Below are 21986 nucleotides of genomic sequence, written 5' to 3'. Positions count from 1 at the left end.
GGCTTGCACTGGCAATAGAAACTTTGCTGTTTCTTCATTGCACTCTTTCAGATCTCATTAGTAACTGATTCCCTCTTGCTGGCAGTTTTTTGAGACTCAGGAAGTGGTGGTTCTAGGTTCCAAATTAAGGGGAGATGGGAAAAGACTGACATTTTAACAAAATGGCGTGGAGCAAGCATTGGACAACAGCTTCCGTCTCTTCAAACTATGGGGCCAAAGCAGTGGCAAAGTCAAATCTCTCCAAGGTTTTACTTTTAGGCAGTTGTTCTGCCTGTAAACACATACAGATTTGTCTAGTTTCCAGTTAGTACACACATGAACCCTGGCCAGGGAAGCCCGGCCGTGCCCAGCACAGGTACTAACCAGCAAGTACATATTAAAGAAGAATACTGGTTCTTGGCAGGGGATAGTGGCTACACGACTCCGTGGAGAGTACTGAGGACAATGTCTCCTATAATTGGATTTGCCAACAGGGCATGGACCCCAGGCAAGAAGCCACTGGGACTCAGGGCAGCTTGACTTGCTGACAGCTACCCCTGGCTAACCCAGGTCCAGTGTGTGCTGCTTTCTCTTCCACACAGACCTGTACAGGAAAAGCAGAGAAGCAGCTGGCCCACTGTGAATGGGAAAGGTCCTTAACTCTCCTGCCAGGTAATGACAGTGTTTCTTACTTGCTTTTCACACAGAGGATCTGGGATGAGGAACAGGTTCAGGTGGATGATGTGCTTGGCTGCTTGCTGAAGGCCCACCTGAATTGTTCCATCAGGGTCCAGCTACGCTGGCAGTAACTGTCCTCCTACACTGGTTTTCCAACCAAGTATAAACACACTTCAAACTGTCAGAGGCTATCTCTGAAGTGACAGAAGTGTCTGGGGAAGAAAGGATGAATGGTTTTCTATTTTCCTTTCAAACACAAACCATTGCCGCAGTAACCAGGAGCCTTTGGGACCAATGCTGGGGAAATTGGGGAGGAAGCTAACATTGCCAGGCACTGTGCCACAGGCTTGCATGTATTACTACTGCATTCATCCCCAGTGCATAACACTCAAATATTTTGTTGAACCTATGAATGGACATTGTAAATTGATAGATGTTAATATCCCCATTTTAGGAGATGAAAAAAGATTAAAGTTCAGATAAGGTAAGTCAATTTGCTTAGGTCAGACAGCTAATAAGTGGCAAACTCATAATTTGAACAAAGATTGGCCTGAATCAAAATGCTATGTTCTTTTTCCTAAATCAATGCTGTCTGCCCTGACCTTGGTAAAGATGCTGGTCAAAATGAACAGCTACAAATTCTTCTGGTTCTTAAAGAACCAATAGCAGATGCTGGAAATGGATGCTGGGTAATAACAGCTCCTCTCCTACAAAACTGTGACTTCTGATCCCAGACCCCCAACATGTGAATAAATAAGCTTATTGAACCACAAAATCCGACACAAGGTCAAGCAGTTACCTGCTTTCACTGTTTTGCGTAAAATGTACAGTCTGCAAAGGAAACTATTAAAAAATAAAACAAACAAACAATTCTCTTGGTCGACCCAAGATGGCTTAAGTCACATCTTCCTCCTCCCAATTTGTGTCCCTCATTTAATAATTTAGTGACTCGATCTTTAATCCAAATAGTTTTGCTCCCAGTTGCTAATTTACTTAAAGACATATTTCCTTCTACTTTCTATTAAATTTCTCAAAAGGGCAGTTTACATCCACTAACTCTCCTTCCTCACCACTGACTCATACTCTATACAGCCCTTTGGCTTCATCACTGTACAATGGTACTTCAAAAAGTTCATGAAAAAATTTGTGTTATCTTTCAATTCTATTTTTCCATGAACTTTCTGAAGTACCCTTGCATGACATTATTTTTTTTCAGGTTACCAATAACCATTTAATTCAAAGATCTTTCCCCGGTCTGCGTGGTCCCTGCTTCTAAGCACTGTATATCCTGGTTCTCTCCTGGCCTCTCCAGTGATTGCTTCTCTGTTTTCGGTTACTCTGTCTCCTAAATGTCAGAATTTCTTGATTCTGCCCTTGGCTTTTCTTTGGTCAACTGCCGTCTCTGGGCACGACTTCCAAACACCTATATTTTAAACTTCCTCCTAAAGTTCTAGTTTTACATTTCCAACAGACTGCTTCATATATACATATGCATATATCAGGTAAGACCCCCGAATTACCTACCTTCTCCAGTGTTACCCATCATTAAAATCTCTTCCTGCCCTCACTAATTACACTGTTAAAGGTAAAACCAGCCACCCCAACCCCTCCACTAGTCAACATCTCCTCCTAACTATATTATTCACCCTGTTAAAGGTACTACCATTCCTCTTGCCTCAAAATTATCTCTGTTGACTCCTTTCCCAGAACCCCCCCATGTCTATCTAGTTAGAAACCAAGTTCTGGCCATCTTCCTTTGGAAAAACACTTCTTGCAATTTAATTTGTTCCTTCCTTTCCACACTCAGCTTATTTCAAGGCTTCTGACTGACCTTCCTTCTCTAGTCTCTTCACCCTTCATCCCATCCTGTGCACGACTTCCAAATTAATCTCAAAGCAATACTTTGGTCAAGTTAGTCCCAGTTCAAAAACCCTCTATGGCGTACCAGAGCCTGAAGGAAAAAATTCAAGCTCCTTAACTGGGGATTGAAAGCCCTTTGTAGTCTGGCATTAACAGGCTAGAATCCCATGCTGTGGCCAAATTGAACTTCTTACTGCTTGCCAAATAAACCTTTAACTTGCTGATCAGGCACCTTTGACCATCCAGTTCCCCTGCCTAGTATCTTCTCTTCTGGCCCAGTTTCACTGGTTGAGGTCCTAGTAATTTTTGAAGGTTCCCGCCAAGTGTTCTCTCTCTTACTAACATTTAGGCAGTTGTCTGTCTTATTTTCAAAAGTCTCTTCCAAAGAGGAAGCCTCCATATCTCCCTTAGGTACTCTGTTCAGTGATTGATAAATTTTATTATATTATTAATAATTATTAACAAATAATAATTAAGATTAACAAAATATTATTAATAGTTATTAAACACTGAAAAAAATCTTAATTGTCAGGTCAACTTTTCTCCCTACATTTCCTTTCCTGGACCAGATATCCCCACCATTTTAACTCAGCCCAATCAATAAACACTTAGCTTAATGCTAGGAATTCTCCCCAAACACAGAGAATAGATTAGTTTAAATAACAATTTCATGTACTCCAATAGAACTGCTGTTGGGGTGTCTTCCAAATGAGCTATGACGATTAATGTTACTGCCCTTAACTATGTAATACTTATGATTACCAGTAAAAGATATTTTCAAATTCACAGTAATATATTATTTCACATCAACAGTTGGTAAAAGTCATGTCATTTGGGTAAGATATTTATATACAAAAGAGGTAGAGAGATTATTTAAAGAGTAAGAAGGAGTAAAGCTTTATAGAAGAATTGAGACCAAGGGAAAAAACTTTCTGTACAAAAAATCCTCCAGGCTTGAAGGATTTCAATATGGCTGATAGGTTTCAGAACCGAATTCTGCAAGCAGATACATATGGGATCTGTGGAAACTCCAACTAGATACCTCATTCTAAAAGACTACTGTAACATTCTCTGAGTGCATTTTGGTCCCTTGACAATAATGCTACTGGGATATCAGAGTGTGCTGTTGCGTGTAAGAAGCTGCCTTTTGAAAGAATTAGATTTGATTTAGAAACATTGAAGCTTAGGGACTTCTGGGGTATAAGTGAGAACCATTAGGTCTAGTACCAGATTATAACAGCCTGAAGGGAAGACACACATCTCCCACTCCTTTCATACTCACTTACAAGGCCTAGAGTTACCTTCCACACAAAGGTGTGCCTGTTGAGTATTCAACTGGCTCGAAATAAAGGGGGAACTTCAGAGTAGCCCTGCCCCTCTCCCCCAGTGATGTAAAGAGCTTTGCTTTCAATCCTGTTCTTGGCAGTTGTTTTAGTAGTGTCAGCAAAGGTAATTTGTCCCTGGTGGGTTTCGTTTAATTCTTTCTAATCAAACTTTTACTATAACATGGAGATATTACCCTGAAACACAATCCAGTATTTCCTTGGAATTAACTAGCTTCCACTCAGATGAGTGTAGATGGTTAACTGCTTAGTCCACGTGGAGGATCTGGCTTCTGGAGCTTAAGGCCAGCTATATTTTTAAGACCCTTCCAGCCATCACAAATTGAGTGAGTAGCATTCTACATTAATTCTTTGGGTGACCTGGGCTTGAACTAAGCCAATTCCCACAGTACAAAAGGAGGTGACTATGGCTACCAGCTGCTGTCCTTACATCTCCAATAAACTCCCATAAATAGGCCCAAGGCAGGAAATGGGGATCAGAAGCCAGGGCGGACTTTTGGTTGGAGGCTCACTCACCTCTCCACCATGTGTGTCTGGTCTAGTGAAAGCCCATCAATGGCTGTGCACTCAGGACACTTGAATTTCTTCCGTGGAGTAACCTGCCAGAGGAGCACAAAAACATACCTGGATGTCAGTGCCAAGGACAATAAAATCATGCTTGTGACGCCACTCTGCATGCTTCTGTGCTGTAAGCTGAGATGTTTGCTCTCCCTACACGTGCGCATGAGCACACACACATGCACACACACACCTCACCATTCCTCCATTCAATTCTGTCTGGCTCAGCCAACAGCAGAACTCACAAGGGCCCAATAAAAAAGGCTTGGAGGGCTTTTGCCTTCTGTAACTGGAAAGAAGTGGTGATGACAAGCTCTTTAATTCCTGTTTAATGACTGTTTTCTCACTGCCAAGGTCCTTGTATAAACACCATTTGTTCTTGCAGCCATAAGGGCGATGAAATACGGCTTCCCATAACTTTCACCGTAACCTTAGTTCCAACAAGCACTCTTTCTCCTTCTTCCAGCTGATGGCAGATGCTAGGAGAGCACCATGCTCTTGAAGATGCCAGGTTGTTTTGCAATTTCCCTTGAGTCAAGAAAAAAATCCAATGGTCCTTCACTCTCTGAATCCTTTTCCTAACCTCCCCCTCCACAACCTTAAACTTCTAGTGATCTTTCTAGCAAACTCAGGGGAGGCTGCTATCCTAACCTAGGGAAAATAAACAGTGAAAGGATGGGAGAGACAGAAAGCTAGATACCAAAGGCAAGGCTAAGAAGCACAGAGACACTAGGAATTACTGTCCAGAGTAAGTAGCCACATCTAGAAACATGCTGAAGCATGCTGAAAATCAAATTTGGGGATGGGGGGGTCCTTTAAAAACACCTCTCACAATTTACATTCTTTAATTTTTCTTGCAGTCAGCTATTCACTGAATTATTTAGAGAGCTGGGGGATAGGGTGGGGATTGGGGCAAGTTTACTGAGAACAGATAGTGATTTTTCCGCTTTCCATAGGCACTTTCATTTAATCTGGTTTCTCTCATCAATGAATAACATGAGGAATCAGTGAGGAATGTCATATCATGCTTCCAGTATAATCCCTTCTAATAATCTGCCTGGAAAGGAAGGATTCCTAAGGGAACTGGCATTGCCCATTTTCACACATGGAATTCTAATCTAGAAGGAAAAAGTCAAGATGATTCTACCCATATAAAGAAGTACACTATCTCTACATATCTAGGGATATGATTTGAGCAAAGTCTAAATTTCAAGAATAAATAGGTATCTTTTACAGATACAAAACCTCTCATAGGATCTTTATGTATTCTCAGCTTTTAACATGTCACAGGAAAGATATTTTTAAAAACTGGTAATCGATATTTAAAAACAATGTTTAGGACAATTACAATTACATGATTATACAAGTCGTACTATCTTCTCACCATCTACGAAAAAAATCGGCTATCCTAAGAAAGATGAAAATTGCATCCTTACTAACAGAACTAGATTCCAAATCAGCTTTGAAAATAAAATTAAATATTTTCTTAGAATATGATTTATCAATTGATCATCACAGCCTTTATCTCTGATACTGGAGGTTAAAAACTGTAACTAAAGAAACTGTATGAAAAAAGAAAACATGTTTAAATCATCAAAGCCTAGCTTCAATTTTCAAATGTGATAGCATCAATCATTGAATCTTAAACTTTTAAAAGGGAGCTCAAAGTTCATCTAGTCCAACACTTCATTTATAGTAGCAAGAAATTCTTAGGCTCAGAGAATACAGATTTACTTGCCCAAGATCACAACACAAGTGAGTGGCAGAGCCTCCTACCTTGATGACAGCTTTCCCTGTGATGTTAGCCACCAGGAAATTCATGGCAATGTCTTCACAGTTCATGTGAGCATCCACCCAGTTCTTGATATCCCCAGGCATCTTGTAGGTGTACAGGTAATTAAAATACTGTCAAAAAGAAGAAACATTCAAACTGCAGTTTCTTTTGGCTGATAAAGGGCAATTTAGTCATAGCATGGGGAAAAGCTTTCTCTCCTAAGATTAATCGCAGCACTGTACCAATAGAAAGGACAAGTGCAAGTATTAAAATGCTTTTGGTCAAGTGACCAAGCATCTTTAATATGGTCATTCTTTTGTAAAGCTTTCTGCTTTTTAGAGTAGAACAAAAATGAGGCAGCTCTGTCTGAAACTACCATTACCTATATATGAAATAGTGTAAAACTTAACGAGTCCAAAAAGAAAAAAGAAGTGCACACAGTCTACTACCATAAATCCCAAGAATTACAAACCTTAGGTTTTTTTCTGGGTTTTTTTTTTTTTTTTTTGGCTAAAAATAAAAACCTGTTTCTGGATCTAGAGCCCTGAAAAATATAAAGGTAGCAAAGCTGAGCTAACACAAGCAATTTATATAAATATAGCTACATTAAATTAACTGTGCTAAGTTGAACAGATCTTTCTTCTGATTTCGGTTCCTTATGCTACTGCTGACAACAGACTAGTTATTATAATTTAATTAAACCATACACTCCTAGGGAGCACTCTATCATTGAACCGAATATTCTAAAATCAAATGCACATTCTCTCATCTCTCCCTAATAAAAAAAAAAGTCAAAAACATGAAGTGATTACTCTCAGAAGAAAGTAAAAAAGGCTAATAAATATACAAAAGGAATTTCAACCTTACTAGTAATCAAATTAGAGTTAAAATATGTTCATTTTTACTTATCAAAATAATTTTTTTTTTTTTTTTTACATATTTTATCAAAGGGAGAGTATGGTGAGACAGTTTGATATTTTGTTGGTGGAGTGCAAATTGGCACCAGAAATACTGAAACCAATAGACTATCTTATATATAAACACCAAAATGTTCATTCCTTTTGATATAATAATTCTCTCCAGGAATCTATCATAATGGTCATGAGTACAGTTATGAACCTCATTGACAGAGAAATAGTTATACATGATTTATGGAACATTAATATAATGGCATATTAGCAATTATGCTAAGAAGTAACAGTTTATGAAGAAATGTTAAAGACATGAGAAAATGCTCATAATATAATACATGAAAAAAGCAGGCAAATGAGAATATTTATAACTGTGTGTGTGTGTGTCTGTCTGAATAAGTAAATAAATAAAAGGCAAGCTGGAAAAAGCACTTAAATGATAACAGTGGTTATTTCTAAGAGACAGGATTACAAGTGACTATTCTTTTTCATTTTATTCTTATAAGTTTTCATATTTTCTACTATGAGCTAGTATGAGCACACTTATAATTAGAAAATAATAACTTTATTTTTAAAGGAATATCACACAATCTGGCTTTTTAAGTCCTCTGAGAAGAAAATGTTCCCCAAACCCAGCAGCAGGTATGGAAAATTAAATTGGGCCAAATAAAATACGTATCATACTCTCACTTTTGTTGCCCTGGCCTGCGCCCCGCTTACCTTGTGGTAAAAAGCTGCACCCGTGAGCACCATGGACACCTCATTAGTCCACTCAGACTCATACTTCCACTTACTCATCTCATGGTCCCAGAGATGCAGACGACCCGGGTAACCTACCAACCGGTCAGGAAATTCCCGCCAGACCTAAGGACAGAAGCACATCAACAATCAATTCCCATTCAGACAACAACCAATCAGTGCTGAGTTATCCAGACAGGTATCAACAGACTCCCCAGGTTCAAATCTTTACAAACTAAGAAGGTCATAATGGGCTTCTGAAGATGTGCAATTGAACAGGCTCTAGTTATCCTGCCAATATTCTACAACAGATGTTGATTCTGATTTCCTCCAAAACTTCTAGAGCATGTTTGGAAATTTCAAGTGATGTGGAGTAATAGCTTGCTGAGTTGGGCCAAGGTAGGTAATCTCTTAACGTATGATTAACAAAATAGGTCCCAATCTTCATGAATGCATGAAGGAAGAATAAATGGAATCCTGCAACTCAGCTGCTCTGATTTGTACTGAACTTGTGATTTTGAAATCTTACAAAGTCTCCATTTCTCCTGAAAAAAGCATCTATTTCTCCTGAGTATACACCCATTTGGAAAAGAAAGACTTGATTTCCATGCTTGGAAAGGTTTTTACACACAGTTTTGTTGGATTAAACAGAATTTGGCATATTGAGATGACGCACTTCCAACACATTTTCCCATGTATTTCTGTATAATTTAGTTTACCCTTTAAGAGAGGAGGGCCATGCCATTAATGAGAACTGACAACTTGCTGGCTATTCATGGAGCCTCTTCTGTGTCCTTTGCTGGTTCCTCAACCTTTACCAGATTTCTAAATAATGGGGTTCCTGAGGGTTCAGTCCTAGCCTCCATTCTCTTCAAACTCTCTTTAAGTAATCTTACCTAGTTTTAATCACCTTAAATACCATCTATAATCTGATGACTTCTAAATTTATGTTTAGCCCTCAATGTTCCTGAGATAACCAAGCCTTTACTTAATATCTCCACCTAGATAAACAATAGGTATCTCATACCTAACATGTCCAAAATGTAACACTTCATTCCATATCTCCAGACAAGTCAGTCTCTCAATCTTCTCCATTTTATTAAATCATACAGCCCAAAAGCTAGGAGTCACCTTTATTCCTTCCTTTCCTCACATCCAACCCATTGGCAAGTCCCGCTGCCTCTACTTCTGACTGCCTCTTACCACCTCTATTGCCACCCCCTCTAGCTCAGATTACCACCATCTCTCACCAAGATGACTGTGATGGCCTCCAGCTTGTCTCCTTGCTGCCACTCTTCCCTTCCAGACCACATATATATATACGTATATATGTATATGTATGTATACACATACACAAAAAAGTCATGTGGTCATATGCCATAGCAGCCAGCAGCTTCCCAACACACAAGTGTTGCCAAGTCCAGGGACAATACTTCATTGCCACTCCCCAGGGCAGAGCCAGTGTGTCAGCACCCCTGCTCCTTTTTAGTTTCCTAGGGCGGCCATAACAAAGAACCACAAACTGGGGGGCTCAGAACAACAGAAACTTGTCTCAAGTTCTGGAGGCTAGAAGCATGAAATCAAGGTGTTGGTAGGGCCCCACTCCCTCTGAAACATGCAGGGGAAGGATCCTTCCTGGCCTCTTCCCAGCTTGTGCTGGGTGGCCGTTCATCTCTGGCGTTCTTTGACTTGTTGGTGCATCACTCCAATCCTCCATCTTCACATGACTACCTTCCCTCGGTATGAGTTTGTCTCTGTCCAAATTTCCCTTTTATAAGGACACCAGTCATATTCGATGAGGGCCCATTCTGACGGCCTCATTCTAACTTGACTACCTCTGAAATTTCTAAATAAAATCACATTTGAGGGTCAGGGCTTTAACATATCTTTTCTGGGGGGGAAAATTCAACCGATAACACCCCCCTCAAAATCTTATAAATGTCCCATCCTCAAAACAAACCAAAATGGCTTCCTATCTCACTAAGAATACTATCCAAACTCATCGGCGTGTTGTAAAGGGCTGCCCAGTCTTCACCTCTTCTCTTCCAGTTCTTTGCATTCCAGTGGTCTTTCTGTTCTTTGACCACAGCTAGACCTCAAGCCCTTTGCACCTGTTATTTCTTCTGGCTGGAATGTTCTCCCAGCTCTTCAGAAGTCTGGTTCCTTCTCACCAGTCATGTCTCTGCTTAAATGTCAACTACTACTTTGAGAAGAATTCTCACACCTTCCTAAGGTGACCAGTCACTCCTCATGACATCCCCTCAACCCCATCTTTGCTTTTCCTAACTTTCACTTTTTGCAATTGTTTTGGTTATTTATTGTTTATTTATTTATTATCTATTTCCTCCTATAGAATTTAAACTTGAAGAAGACAGAGACTGTCTTATTCACTGTGGTACCCCAAGCACAAAGAACAGTGCCTGACACACGATAGCATCCCACACACTCTTGCTGAAGCAGGTAAAAAGCTGAGAATGAAAGGGGACCAAAGATCCTTCTCTTTTCTCCACAGCCAGACCCAGCATACTCCTTAATTCAAGAAGGAAGCCTGCAGCACTATTGATCAACAGTTACCATTCATAACAACATGATATCCTTTGTGTGTGAAGAACACAGTAATAATTCATCACATGAACGCACATGTTTTAAATTGCTTTTCCAGAAGCGGGTAAAGGGATATTTGCTGAGTCATTACACTGTCTTGCCCAGTCCTCCTTGTGATCATCTCCACTCTTTTATGGGATGTCTGACCTATGTTTTGGGCATAGTTTGGGGTTATGAAAAGTGCTTTCCCTTGTGTGAAACCAGCTCACCTAACAGGGCTCTCAAACCCACAACCTTGGCCTCATTAACACCATGTTGTAAGCAACAGAGTTAACCAGCCACAGGCATCGTCATAATAGCTGCAGACAAGTGAATCCATGTCAAGCATTTCCTCAGATATGTAATGCTGCTGCTGTGTTCTCTCTACTCTGGGGTTTGTATTTCAGCAGATTAAAATGGTATGATACTATTACAGTTTTATAGAGCCCAGGGCAGCAACACAGAATGTGAGCTGTAACTTCTGTTTGATTGGTGGGCGTGGGCAGGCTCCACTACATGCACTGCCAGCTTCCTTTTCTCAGCACCAAGCACCTGCCTGTTCAAGTCACACCAATGCCACAATCACTGATTCACCTCAAGGGAGTTCAAGAGATTTCTGAAGGGCCTCAAGCACACACAAGTAAACACCAGGATTAGGCAAGGTGGAGAAAGAGGGGCTGGGGGTGGGGAAGACAGCACCCGTTCAGATGGCACTTCTGCTAGAGACGGAAGTTGTTTTTCCCCCATTTACTTTGAGTCAACACAGCTCTCTGCTCCATGCCAAGGAAGTTCAAGTCACTAAGTCACTCACCCGAGGGATTCTTCTTTACCACCCCCTCCCCCCACCATAACAACAGTGGCTCATTTGGGGGTCAAATGCTGTGAAGATTTTAGTCCTCTTACTGTTAGCTGAAATCACCAGACTTCTCTCCAGAGGGATTTAATTTGGTGACACTGGGTCACAGAATGCTAAACTATACTGCTCTCAAAGGCATCAGAGGTGTCCTGAATTTCAGACTCCTTTGGAGCCTTTGGTGAGTGCTGTTCCTCTAGCAGGGCCTCTCTGCCCTTGACTTACTCCAGGCAGCTGGATCCAATCAAGATACCGTCCTTGTCACTTCATCTATAACTCTGCAGCTGACGCAGGATCAAAAAGGAGTGAAACTGAATGGGATGGGCCCTCTCTAATCGAGCCCTAGTGTAGTACAAAGTCGATTATGTATATAGTAAAGCATTTTCCCAGCCAGGAAAGCAAGAACTCAAACTCTACCTCTCTCTCCTTGCAGCTACCCACCCCTCACTCTAATTCAACTTTTTTCTTTTGACCTCAGGGAAAAGGCTCTGGGGTCAGCCTTTTGTCATTGCTACCAGATGCCTTTATATTTTGTAGTGTGGGCATTGGAAACTCCATATTATATCCTTGTGGTTCTAAGAACAGTGCTTCCATAGTTGTGTTCAAATCACAAAGCCATTATTAAACTGTCTGTTGATACCATTGAAGTCCTCCATGTAGTTTCCTCATTTATTTTCAATCGCACGCATCTTTGAGGACAGATGCCTATCTCTGCTATAATAAACTCTGTGCCTTGGTTAGGGACTTAGCAATAATTGGGATTGTCCTTATGTTTGGGGCCATTCCACATCACTATTCAAACAGAGATTGTAACAATGAAATACCATCTTCCAACTGTTTCTTTCCGTTCTAGTTTTTATAATCTTGGTCCTAAACACCTCTTACCTAATTATGAAAATTTTCTCCTCTTTGGACTCCCAGCTGTTCTTATTTGCCATTTTAAAAGTTCATTTTTTTTTTTTTTCCTTTTTAAACCTCCTGAGATTTTTTGTGGTTTCCCATCACTATATGATCAAACTAAGATCTTCAACCTTTGTTTAAAGATCCACGAGAGGCAGCCTGGACTGACTTTTACATCCTACAGAAAGTGCACAGTGGGGCGGGGGAGTGGGTGTTGAAGGAGATCCAGGACTAGCTCTGCCACCGACAAGTTGTGCAACTGACCTATGCAAGCTATCCTGCTTTCATTTTATCATCTGCACAATGAGGCGATGGATTTAAGTGGCCTCTAATGTCTTCTCAGGGCTAAGATCTTCTATCTTCCTCCTCACTGGCCTGTTCCCAAGGAACTAACACATCAACTGTGGTCTGTTTCAAGTTGTAAGTGTCTAAACAGCATGGCCTGCATTATTTAACTTTGTTTAAAATGCCATACACATATGGGTACCCAATAAATGTTTGTGAAAAGAGGATAATGCACTACATTTTAAGCCAGCTTAGAGAGTGCATTTTAAACTCAGAGTGTGTGCTAACCACAGTCAGATTCAGGAAACAGACTGGAGGGAGAAAGGGGAAGGTGTAACAACAGGTGGTGCCCATCTGGGATGTGCAATTATGAAATCACAGGTCAGCACTGGGAGAAAAGTCACTCTCCGAAGTGCTGCTATAGTCGTCACACTATCAAAAGAACAGTTCCACAGGGATATTGCTACTGGGTGAGTAATGAATGTATCAGAACTCATGAGCCAAAAGATTGACTACGAAGTGGTGAAGGAAATGAGGGCAATATGGATCCAAGGTGCATCCAATGGGGCAATGGTCTCATTTCTTTCCTTGTACACGCCCACTGACCCTAACCATCAGAGTGGGCAGAACTTCATAAACCAGCTTAAACCTTGTGGGCACATGCCTGGGTCAGCAAAGACAGAGTTGCAAGGAACCCAACATGCTAACGTCTTTGAAGTAGTGGCCCTTCTTTCCTTCAGGCTTTGTCCTGCATGCTGCACAGATGGGAAAGGGACAGCTGGCTGGCTTCCAATTCTGAGCTGGTTTCCACAGAGGACCAGTTATAGGATTCACTCGCAGCCTGCTGGGGACCAAGCTCGCTTTTCATATTTGGAGCTTTCTGAAATGAAGCTGAATGGAGAGACTGGTTGGCTTCATTTTCAGCTCAGGCTTTTAGTTGCACTGGTAGTCGGCAGTTTTTGTCGAGAAGTGCTTTGCAAAAAGCCAAAGAACCTTTGTTCATGCCTGAGACACAATTAAATGCTGATACTAGACATCTACAGCAAGAGAGCCCAGAAGTTGTCATCAAGAGTTCCCTAATGCTGACTGGTTTCAACAAATACATTTATAAGCTGCATTATGTATTAAGATTTACTTGTTAGATGACTTCAGTCTTGAGAGACTTTTCCAACCCAAGACAAGGTTCCGCACAAAATAAGTCAAGCAGGAAAACCAGTAACATGGGAATGCTTCTGGGCTTTTGGCAGCATTCCCATTTGCTCCAGTCTGGCTGGAGGTTAGTGCCGTGGTGCTGGGGAACATAATCTCCATTCCTTTCCAGTTCTTTCTTCAGGCCAGGTGCAGTGATGAAAGTAAAGAGACAGACTGGGGTTGGCCATAGTTGGTGTAGGAATGTGTGCTATTAAGTCTTTCTGTGGTTACCACTACTAGGAAGACACTACTACAGAAGGTGGCTTTAAAACATCCGCCTCATCCTCTTACCTGTACAGCTCACCAGGTTGCATAACCACATAGAAGCTGATGGCCCCTGTCCAAGCTGTCTTGGAGATCTGCAACCTTAGAGATCACTTAGAAGGCAGAGATCATTCAATCCAGTTTCCTCACTGTACAGAGGAGAAAACTGAGACCTGGAGAAAGTGGCTCTCTCAAGGTTATACTGCTAGGTCTAGCCTAAATTGGTCCTAACACCCAGCCTCGTCCTCCATTCGTGAAGTTATATGATTTCTCACTATTCTGACTCTAAAAAGTACCTCATCTCCCCAAGCTTGGCCCTTCACCTGTAAAACCAAGAAGTCAGACTATGGTGTCTAAAGTCACATTCACTGTCAGTGTTAGCTCTGCGGTGCAGCAGCAGCTATGGTAAGAGTCACATGTGCCTGCAGGATGACAAGGTTGAGAATAGAATGTATGGGGAGGGAGGGAGGAAACAAGACAAGGCCCTTTGCTCCCATCAGTCCTCAAGGCTCTTCATGGATGTGGTTTCCATTTACCAAAGAAAGCCAGATGCTCACACCATTGAAAGAAGCTACATATCAGCTGTGTGGCAATTCCACGTAGGACATCTGAGGGCCTACTGGAACCTAGTAATCTGTGAGGCTCTGGGGCAGAGAAGGAAATTCAAGCAAAAAGCATCTGAATGGAGGATTAAACACTACTACCATTTTTCACGAGGCAATGAATCTCTTGGGAGATGATAAAGAAGGGAGAGAGAGAGAAGTGAGTTTGAGGGATGGGAGGAAAAAGACACAGGTTGGGATCAGGCCGTGGGTTTTCAAATTTTGTGCTCCTGAAGACTCATTGAACATGGAATCACTTTTATTTCCATAGCTTCACCACCAGTGTGGGTCATACTGTTTCTAAGTCTGGTCTCAGGAGATTGTTTAATGAAGCTAAAAGAATAGTGATCATAAGCCAAATGGCCATTCCCTTTAAATCCCACACGAGTGGAAACAGAGACTTTAGTTCCTTATAAATATTACTGACCCTTCAAAATTTCAAGTTATTTCTGGCAAGGCTCAATGTGAATGACTATGGACCATAGATATTATTTCTGCTCAGTGAGGAGGAAGTAAATTCTCCTTACTCTAAGTAGCTGCCCTGGTGCCTTCCATCACCTGCAATCACAGATGCTACAGCAAAATGGGCCAAATCCCTTTGTTTTCTTCTTACTATGCAAAGATGGGATACTGCATTGATCACAAACTCTGTAATCCTGACTGACCTCAAAGTATAAATCCAGTTTTGAAATAAGTAATTAATGAGTTCATTTATCCTAGTGCCCTATATGTGTGCTTAAACCCCATAAACTCTTGATGGAGAATCAAGAAGCAGAGGGACTCTTCCAAATTATATCCTTATATCCCATCTATTTCCAAAAAATGATTTAAGGTGGCTTACAATAAAAGGCAAAACTAGTTGGACAATGTGGTTTGATAAACTTGCAGTTTGCTGAACACACAGAGGTGCTGGGAGGGTGGCAGACCCAGAGAGGGCACGGAAGATTCTCACCACCACCTCCATACCTTGCTCTGTCCATCACTTCATTGGATTGCTCATCTGAATCCTTTATACATGTGATTGCCTGCGTTGCCATGGGACCCTGAAGAGAGTTCCCACCCAGAAGAAGGCCCTCATCAGCTCCCCCAATCATGGACTTCCCAGCCTCTGAAACTGTTATTTCAGAAAGATGTCTGTGAGAGGCCATATAAAGAAGGAAGCAGAGGGAAGTAGAGTCTAAGAAAGAAGCTGCTATTCATTGGCTTTGAGGGTGCAAGAAAGAGTCATGAGCAGCCTCTAGAAACTGGAAGAGACAAGGAATAGATTCTTCCCTGGAGCCTCCAGAAGGAACCAGGCCTGCTGACACCTTTTTCTAGCTCTACTTTGGACTTCCCGGCCTCAGAAATTATGAGCAATAGGAGCTCCGAGGGGACCACACCACCACCGCGCAATCCAGCAGCCCGGCCCAGTGCGTATGGAGCGGGGAGACATCCAGCAGGGGAAGAGGAAGCTCCGTAGAGACCACATACCCTGTGGGGGGGCTGCCGCCACACGATCCAGCAGCAGGTAGGCTTCACCGCCACCACCCAGCTCCATCCCAAGCCCGGCCCAGCGCGCACAGAGCAGGGAGACATCCAGCAGGCGAAAGGGAAGCTCCACAGAGACCACACACCCTGAGGTACCGCCCTGTGACCCAGCAGCCCGGCCGAGTCCAAGCTGACCAGAGAGGTGGCTCCCGGAGAGGCCCAGGACCTGAGGCAACCATACATGCAAGGCACTAGTGGCCAACTGAGCAGTCACTGAGGTAGCCATACCAAATTGGCAACCCCAGCAACATCTTAGTCAGACAATAGTGTCAAACTTGTGGACTCTGAAACCCCCTGCCACAATGAATAAACATCAAAGAAAAGATACCAGAAATATGAAAAATCAAGAAAGTACACCACCAAAGGGTAATAACCCTCAAGCTCTACATACTATAGAACAAGAAGCCCTCGAAATGTCTGACAAGGAATTTCGAGTGATAATTCTAAGGAAACTGAATGAGATACAAGAAAACTCAACTAGACAACATGATGAAACGAGGAAAAGTATACAGGACCTGAAAGAAGAAATGTACAAGGAAATCAATGCCCTGAAAAAAATGTAGCAGAGCTTGCCAAACTGAAGAATGCATTCAGCGAAATAAAAAACACAATGGAGAGTTTAACCAGCAGGCTTGCAGAAGTTGAAGAGAGAACCTCTGAACTTGAAGATGGGCTGTTTGAAATAACACAGGCAGACAAAAAAAAAAGAAAAAGAAAAAAGAATCAAAGGCATTGAAGAAAATCTGAGAGAGATATCAGACAACCTTAAGTGCTCAAATATCCAAGTCATGGGTATTCCAGAGTGGAGGAAAAAGGAGATTGCATTGAAAACATATTCAACAAAATAGTGGCAGAAAACTTCCCAGGTATGGGAAAAATCACAGATCTTCAGATCCGGGGAGCTCAAAGATCCCCAAACTTATTCAACCCAAAAAGGTCTTCTCCAAGACATGTTATAGTCAAATTGGCAAAACTCAAAGACAAAGAGAGAATCTTAAAAGCTGCAAGAGAGAAGCATCAAATCACCTATAAGGGAGCCCCAATCAGGCTAACATCAGACTTTTCATCACAAACCCTAAAAGCCAGAAAGGAATGGGATGATATATTCAAAATAATAAAAGACAAAGATTGCCAGCCAAGAATACTCTACCTGGCAAGGCTACCCTTCCGAAATGAAGGGCAAATAGTATATTTCTCAGACAAACAAAAACTGCAGGAGTTCACCAACACATGGCCACTCTTCCAAGAAATTCTCAAGGGAGTACTGGGTTTGGTTCCTGAAAAATAACTACCACTGCCATAAAAACCCAAGAAAACTCAAAACCCGCTAGTATAATAAAAAAGGCATTCATGAAGAGAAAACAAACAAACAAAAAGGCTATCTACAACCTAAGGAACCAACAAATACAGAAAACAAACAGTAAATCAGAAAGCAAGGAACAAAAGACACCTAAGACAACCAAACAATAATCAATAAAATGCTAGGAATAAATCAACACTTTTCAATAACAACTATTAACATAAAAGGCTTAAACTACCCAATCAAAAGACACAGACTGGCTGACTGGATTAAAAAGGAGGACCCAACTATATGCTGCCTTCAAGAGACCCACCTCACCCATAAAGACTCACATAGACTAAGAGTGAAAGGATGGAAAAAGATTTACCATGCAAACAGAAAAGAAAAACGAGCTGGAGTAGCTATTCTTATATCTGATAAAATAGACTTTAAACTAAAAACCATAAAAAGAGACAATGAGGGACATTACGTAAAGATAAAAGGACTGATCCATCAAGAAGACATAACAATCATAAATATATACGCACCCAATGTTGGAGCAGCCAGATTTATAAAACAAACTCTATTAGACCTAAAGAAGGAAATAGACACTAATACCATAATAGCAGGGGACCTGAACACCCCACTGTCAATATTGGACAGATCATCTAGGCAAAGAATCAGTAGAGAAACAAAAGATCTAAACAATATACTAGACCAATTGGACTTGGCAGATATCTACAGAACATTCCATCCAACAACCTCAGAATATTCATTCTTCTCATCAGCACATGGATCATTCTCCAGGATAGATCACATATTAGGTCACAAATCAAATCTCAACAAATTCAAAAAAACTGGAATTATCTCATGTATTTTCTCAGACCACAATGGATTAAAATTAGAAATCAATAACTAACCAAATTCTGGAAACTATACAAACACATGGAAATTAAATGGCATTCTATTTAATGACTTATGGGTCCAAGAAGAAATCAAGCAGGAAATCAAAAAATTTATTGAAACTAATGAAAATAATGATACATCATACCAAAACCTGTGGTATACTGCAAAAGCAGTACTAAGGGGGAAATTTATCACATTAAATACTCACTTACAAAGAATGGAAAGATCGCAAGTGAACAACCTAACACTCCACCTTAAAGAACTAGAAAAACAAGAACAATCCAAACCTAAAGTTAGCAGACGGAAAGAAATCATTAAGATCAGAGCAGAACTGAATGAAATTGAAACCCAAAAACAATTCAAAAGATCAACGAATCAAAAAGTTGGTTTTTTGAAAAGATAAATAAAATTGACAAACCGTTAGCATGGCTAACAAAAAAAAGAAGAGAGAAGATTCAAATAACAAAAATTAGAAATGAAAAAGGTGATATTACAACTGATTCATCTGAAATACAAGGAATCATTAGAGACTACTATAAACAACTATACGCCAACAAATTTGAAAATCTGGAGGAAATGGATAAATTTCTGGACACACACAAGCTCCCAAAACTGAGCCACGAAGATGCAGAAAATCTGAACAGACCAATAACAATAAAGGAGACTGAAGCTGTTATCAGAAGGTTCCCAACAAAGAAAAACCCAGGACCAGATGGATTCACAGCAGAATTTTACCAAACATTCAAAGAGGAATTGACACCGATTCTTTACAAACTATTCCAGAAGATTGAAACAGACGCAAATCTCCCAAACTCATTCTATGAAGTAAACATCATCCTGATACCAAAACCAGGTAAAGATATAACCAAAAAAGAAAACTACAGGCCAATATCCTTGATGAATATAGATGCAAAAATCCTCACTAAAATACTAGCAAACAGAATACAGCAACACATACGTAAAATTATTCACCACGATCAAATGGGATTCATCCCAGGGACGCAAGGTTGGTTCAACATCTGCAAATCAATAAATGTGATACACCATATTAATAAAATCAAACACAAGGACCATACGGTCATCTCCATAGATGCTGAAAAAGCATTTGATAAAATTCAACATTCATTCATGACAAAGACCCTCTATAAGTTAGGTACAGATGGAAAGTATCTCAACATAATTAAAGCCATATATGATAAACCCACTGCCAATATCATCCTGAATGGGGAAAAATGAAAGCCTTTCCTTTAAGAACAGGAACTAGACAAGGATGCCCACTCTCACCACTCCTATTCAACATAGTGTTGGAAGTACTAGCCAGAGCAATCAGAGAAGAAAAGGAAATAAAGGGCATCCAGATTGGAAAAGATGAAGTCAAACTGTCCCTGTTTGCAGATGACATGATCCTATATATCGAACAGCCTAAAGCCTCTACAAAAAAACTCTTGGAGTTGATAAATGATTTCAGCAACGTAGCAGGATACAAAATCAACACACGAAAATCAGTAGCATTTCTATTCTCCAATAGTGAACATGCAGAACGAAAAATCAAGAAAGCCTGCCCATTTACAATAGCCACCAAAAAAAATAAAATACTTAGGAATTGAGTTAACCAAGGAGGTGAAAAATCTCTATAATGAGAACTACAAACCACTGCTGAGAGAAATTAGAGAGGATACAAGAAGATGGAAAGATATCCCACGCTCTTGGATTGGAAGAATCAACATAGTGAAAATGTCCATACTACCCAAAGTGATATACAAATTCAATGCAATCCCCATCAAAATTCCAATGACATTTTTCTCAGAAATGGAAAGAACTATCCAGACATTTATACGGAATAACAAAAGACCACACATAGCCAAAGCAACGCTGAGCAAAAAAAATAAAGCTGGAGGCATACCACTACCTGACTTTAAACTGTACTACAAAGCTATAATAACCAACACAGTATGGTACTAGCATAAAAACAGACACACTGATCAATGAAATAGAATAGAGAATCCAGAAATCAACTCACACACCTACAGCCATCTGATCTTTGACAAAGGCACCAAGCCTATACACTGGGGAAGAGACTGCCTCTTCAGCAAATGGTGCTGGGAGAACTGGATATCTATATGCAGGAGAATGAAACTAGACCCATACCTTTCACCATACACTAACGTCAACTCAGAATGGATTAAGGAATTAAATATACACCCTGAAACAATAAAACTTCTTAAAGAAAACATAGGAGAAACACTTCAGGAAGTAGTACTGGACACAGACTTCATGAATATGACCCTAAAAGCAAGGGGAACTAAAGGAAAAATAAACAAATGGGATTATATCAAACTAAAGAGCTTCTGCACAGCAAAAGAAACAATTAACAGAGTTAAAAGACAACCAACAGAGTGGGAGAAAATATTTGCAAAATATACATCTGACAAAGGATTAATATCCAGAATATACAAGGAGCTCAAACAACTTCACAAGAAAAAAACAAGCAACCCAATTAAAAAATGGGCAAAAGAGCTAAATAGGCATTTCTCTAAGGAAGATATACAAATGGCCAACAGACACATGAAAAAATGCTCAATATCACTCAGCATCCGGGAAATGCAAATCAAAACCACACTGAGATACCATCTCACCCCAGTTTGGATGGCTAAAATCCAAAAGACCCTGAACGATAAATGCTGGTGAGGTTGCAGAGGAAAAGGAACTCTCATACATTGTTGGTGGGACTGTAAAATGGTGCAGCCTCTATGGAAAATGGTATGGAGGTTCCTCAAACAATTGCAGATAGATCTACCATATGACCCAGCTATCCCACTGCTGGGAATATACCCAGAAGAATGGAAATCATCAAGTCGAAGGTTTACCTGTTCCCCAATGTTCATCACAGCACTCTTTACAATAGCCAAGAGTTGGAACCAGCCCAAATGTCCATCATTGGATGAGTGCATACGGAAAATGTGGTATATCTACACAATGGAATACTACTCAGCTATAAAAAAGAATGAAGTACTGCCATTTGCAACGACATGGATGGACCTAGAGAGAATTATATTAAGTGAAACAAGTCAGGCACAGAAAGAGAAATATCACATGTTCTCACTTATTGGTGGGAGGTAAAAAGAAATAAATAAATTCACACACACACACACACACACACACACACACACCGAAAAAAAAAAACCCAGGGGGGTGGTAGGGAGAAGACATAACAATTGCAATCCCTTGAAGTTAATACGACAAGCATACAGAAAGGACATTGTTGGAAGGGAGGGGGGGAGAGGGAGGAGGGAGGGAGGTTTCAGTAATGGGCCACAATAATTGACCACATTGTATATCGACAAAATAAAATAAAATTTTTTTTAAAAAAAGGAAAAAAATAAAAGGCAAAAATAGAATTAAATCGGGCCGAGCCTGTGGCGCACTCGGGAGAGTGCAGCACTGGGAGCGCAGCGACGCTCCCGCCGCGGGTTCGGATCCTATATAGGAATGGCCGGTGCACTCACTGGCTGAGTACCGGTCACGAAAAAGACAAAAAAAAAAAAAAAAAAAGAATTAAATCCAAACTGTCACAACAGATGATGTCCTTAATAGCATTTTTTAAAAAATCCAGAGATGTTCCACTATCTTTAGAATATTAAGCCTGCTACCAAGTTCTAGATAAATGCCCAAGAGGCAATCCAACAGCAAGCTAAAGCCATACAACTTTAGGTTTGAGTATTCTTATTTTATTAATTCATTTATGTATTTGACTC

General features: G+C 40.6%; 1 protein-coding gene across 2 annotated transcripts in view; it reads right to left on the bottom strand.

The window, feature by feature from the left end:
* Positions 1-21986, bottom strand: part of EXT2 (exostosin glycosyltransferase 2) — a 151101-nt gene that overhangs the window by 2643 nt on the left and 126472 nt on the right. For both annotated transcript variants that reach the window (XR_010023370.1, XM_063093088.1), the window contains exons 11-13: positions 7824-7967; positions 6195-6323; positions 4377-4459 (exon numbers count right to left, since the gene is read on the bottom strand). Coding sequence is in view for 1 of the 2 variants with exons in the window: in XM_063093088.1 (XP_062949158.1) it covers positions 4377-4459; positions 6195-6323; positions 7824-7967 (356 nt within the window). In the remaining variant the exon portion in view is untranslated. The remainder of the gene's footprint in view (positions 1-4376; positions 4460-6194; positions 6324-7823; positions 7968-21986) is intronic.

Source organism: Cynocephalus volans, chromosome 4 (genome assembly GCF_027409185.1).
Source record: "Cynocephalus volans isolate mCynVol1 chromosome 4, mCynVol1.pri, whole genome shotgun sequence".
In the NCBI taxonomy this organism is placed as follows: domain Eukaryota; kingdom Metazoa; phylum Chordata; class Mammalia; order Dermoptera; family Cynocephalidae; genus Cynocephalus; species Cynocephalus volans.
Note: the sequence above shows the minus strand (reverse complement) of the source record. Positions and strands in the feature narration are given on the sequence as shown.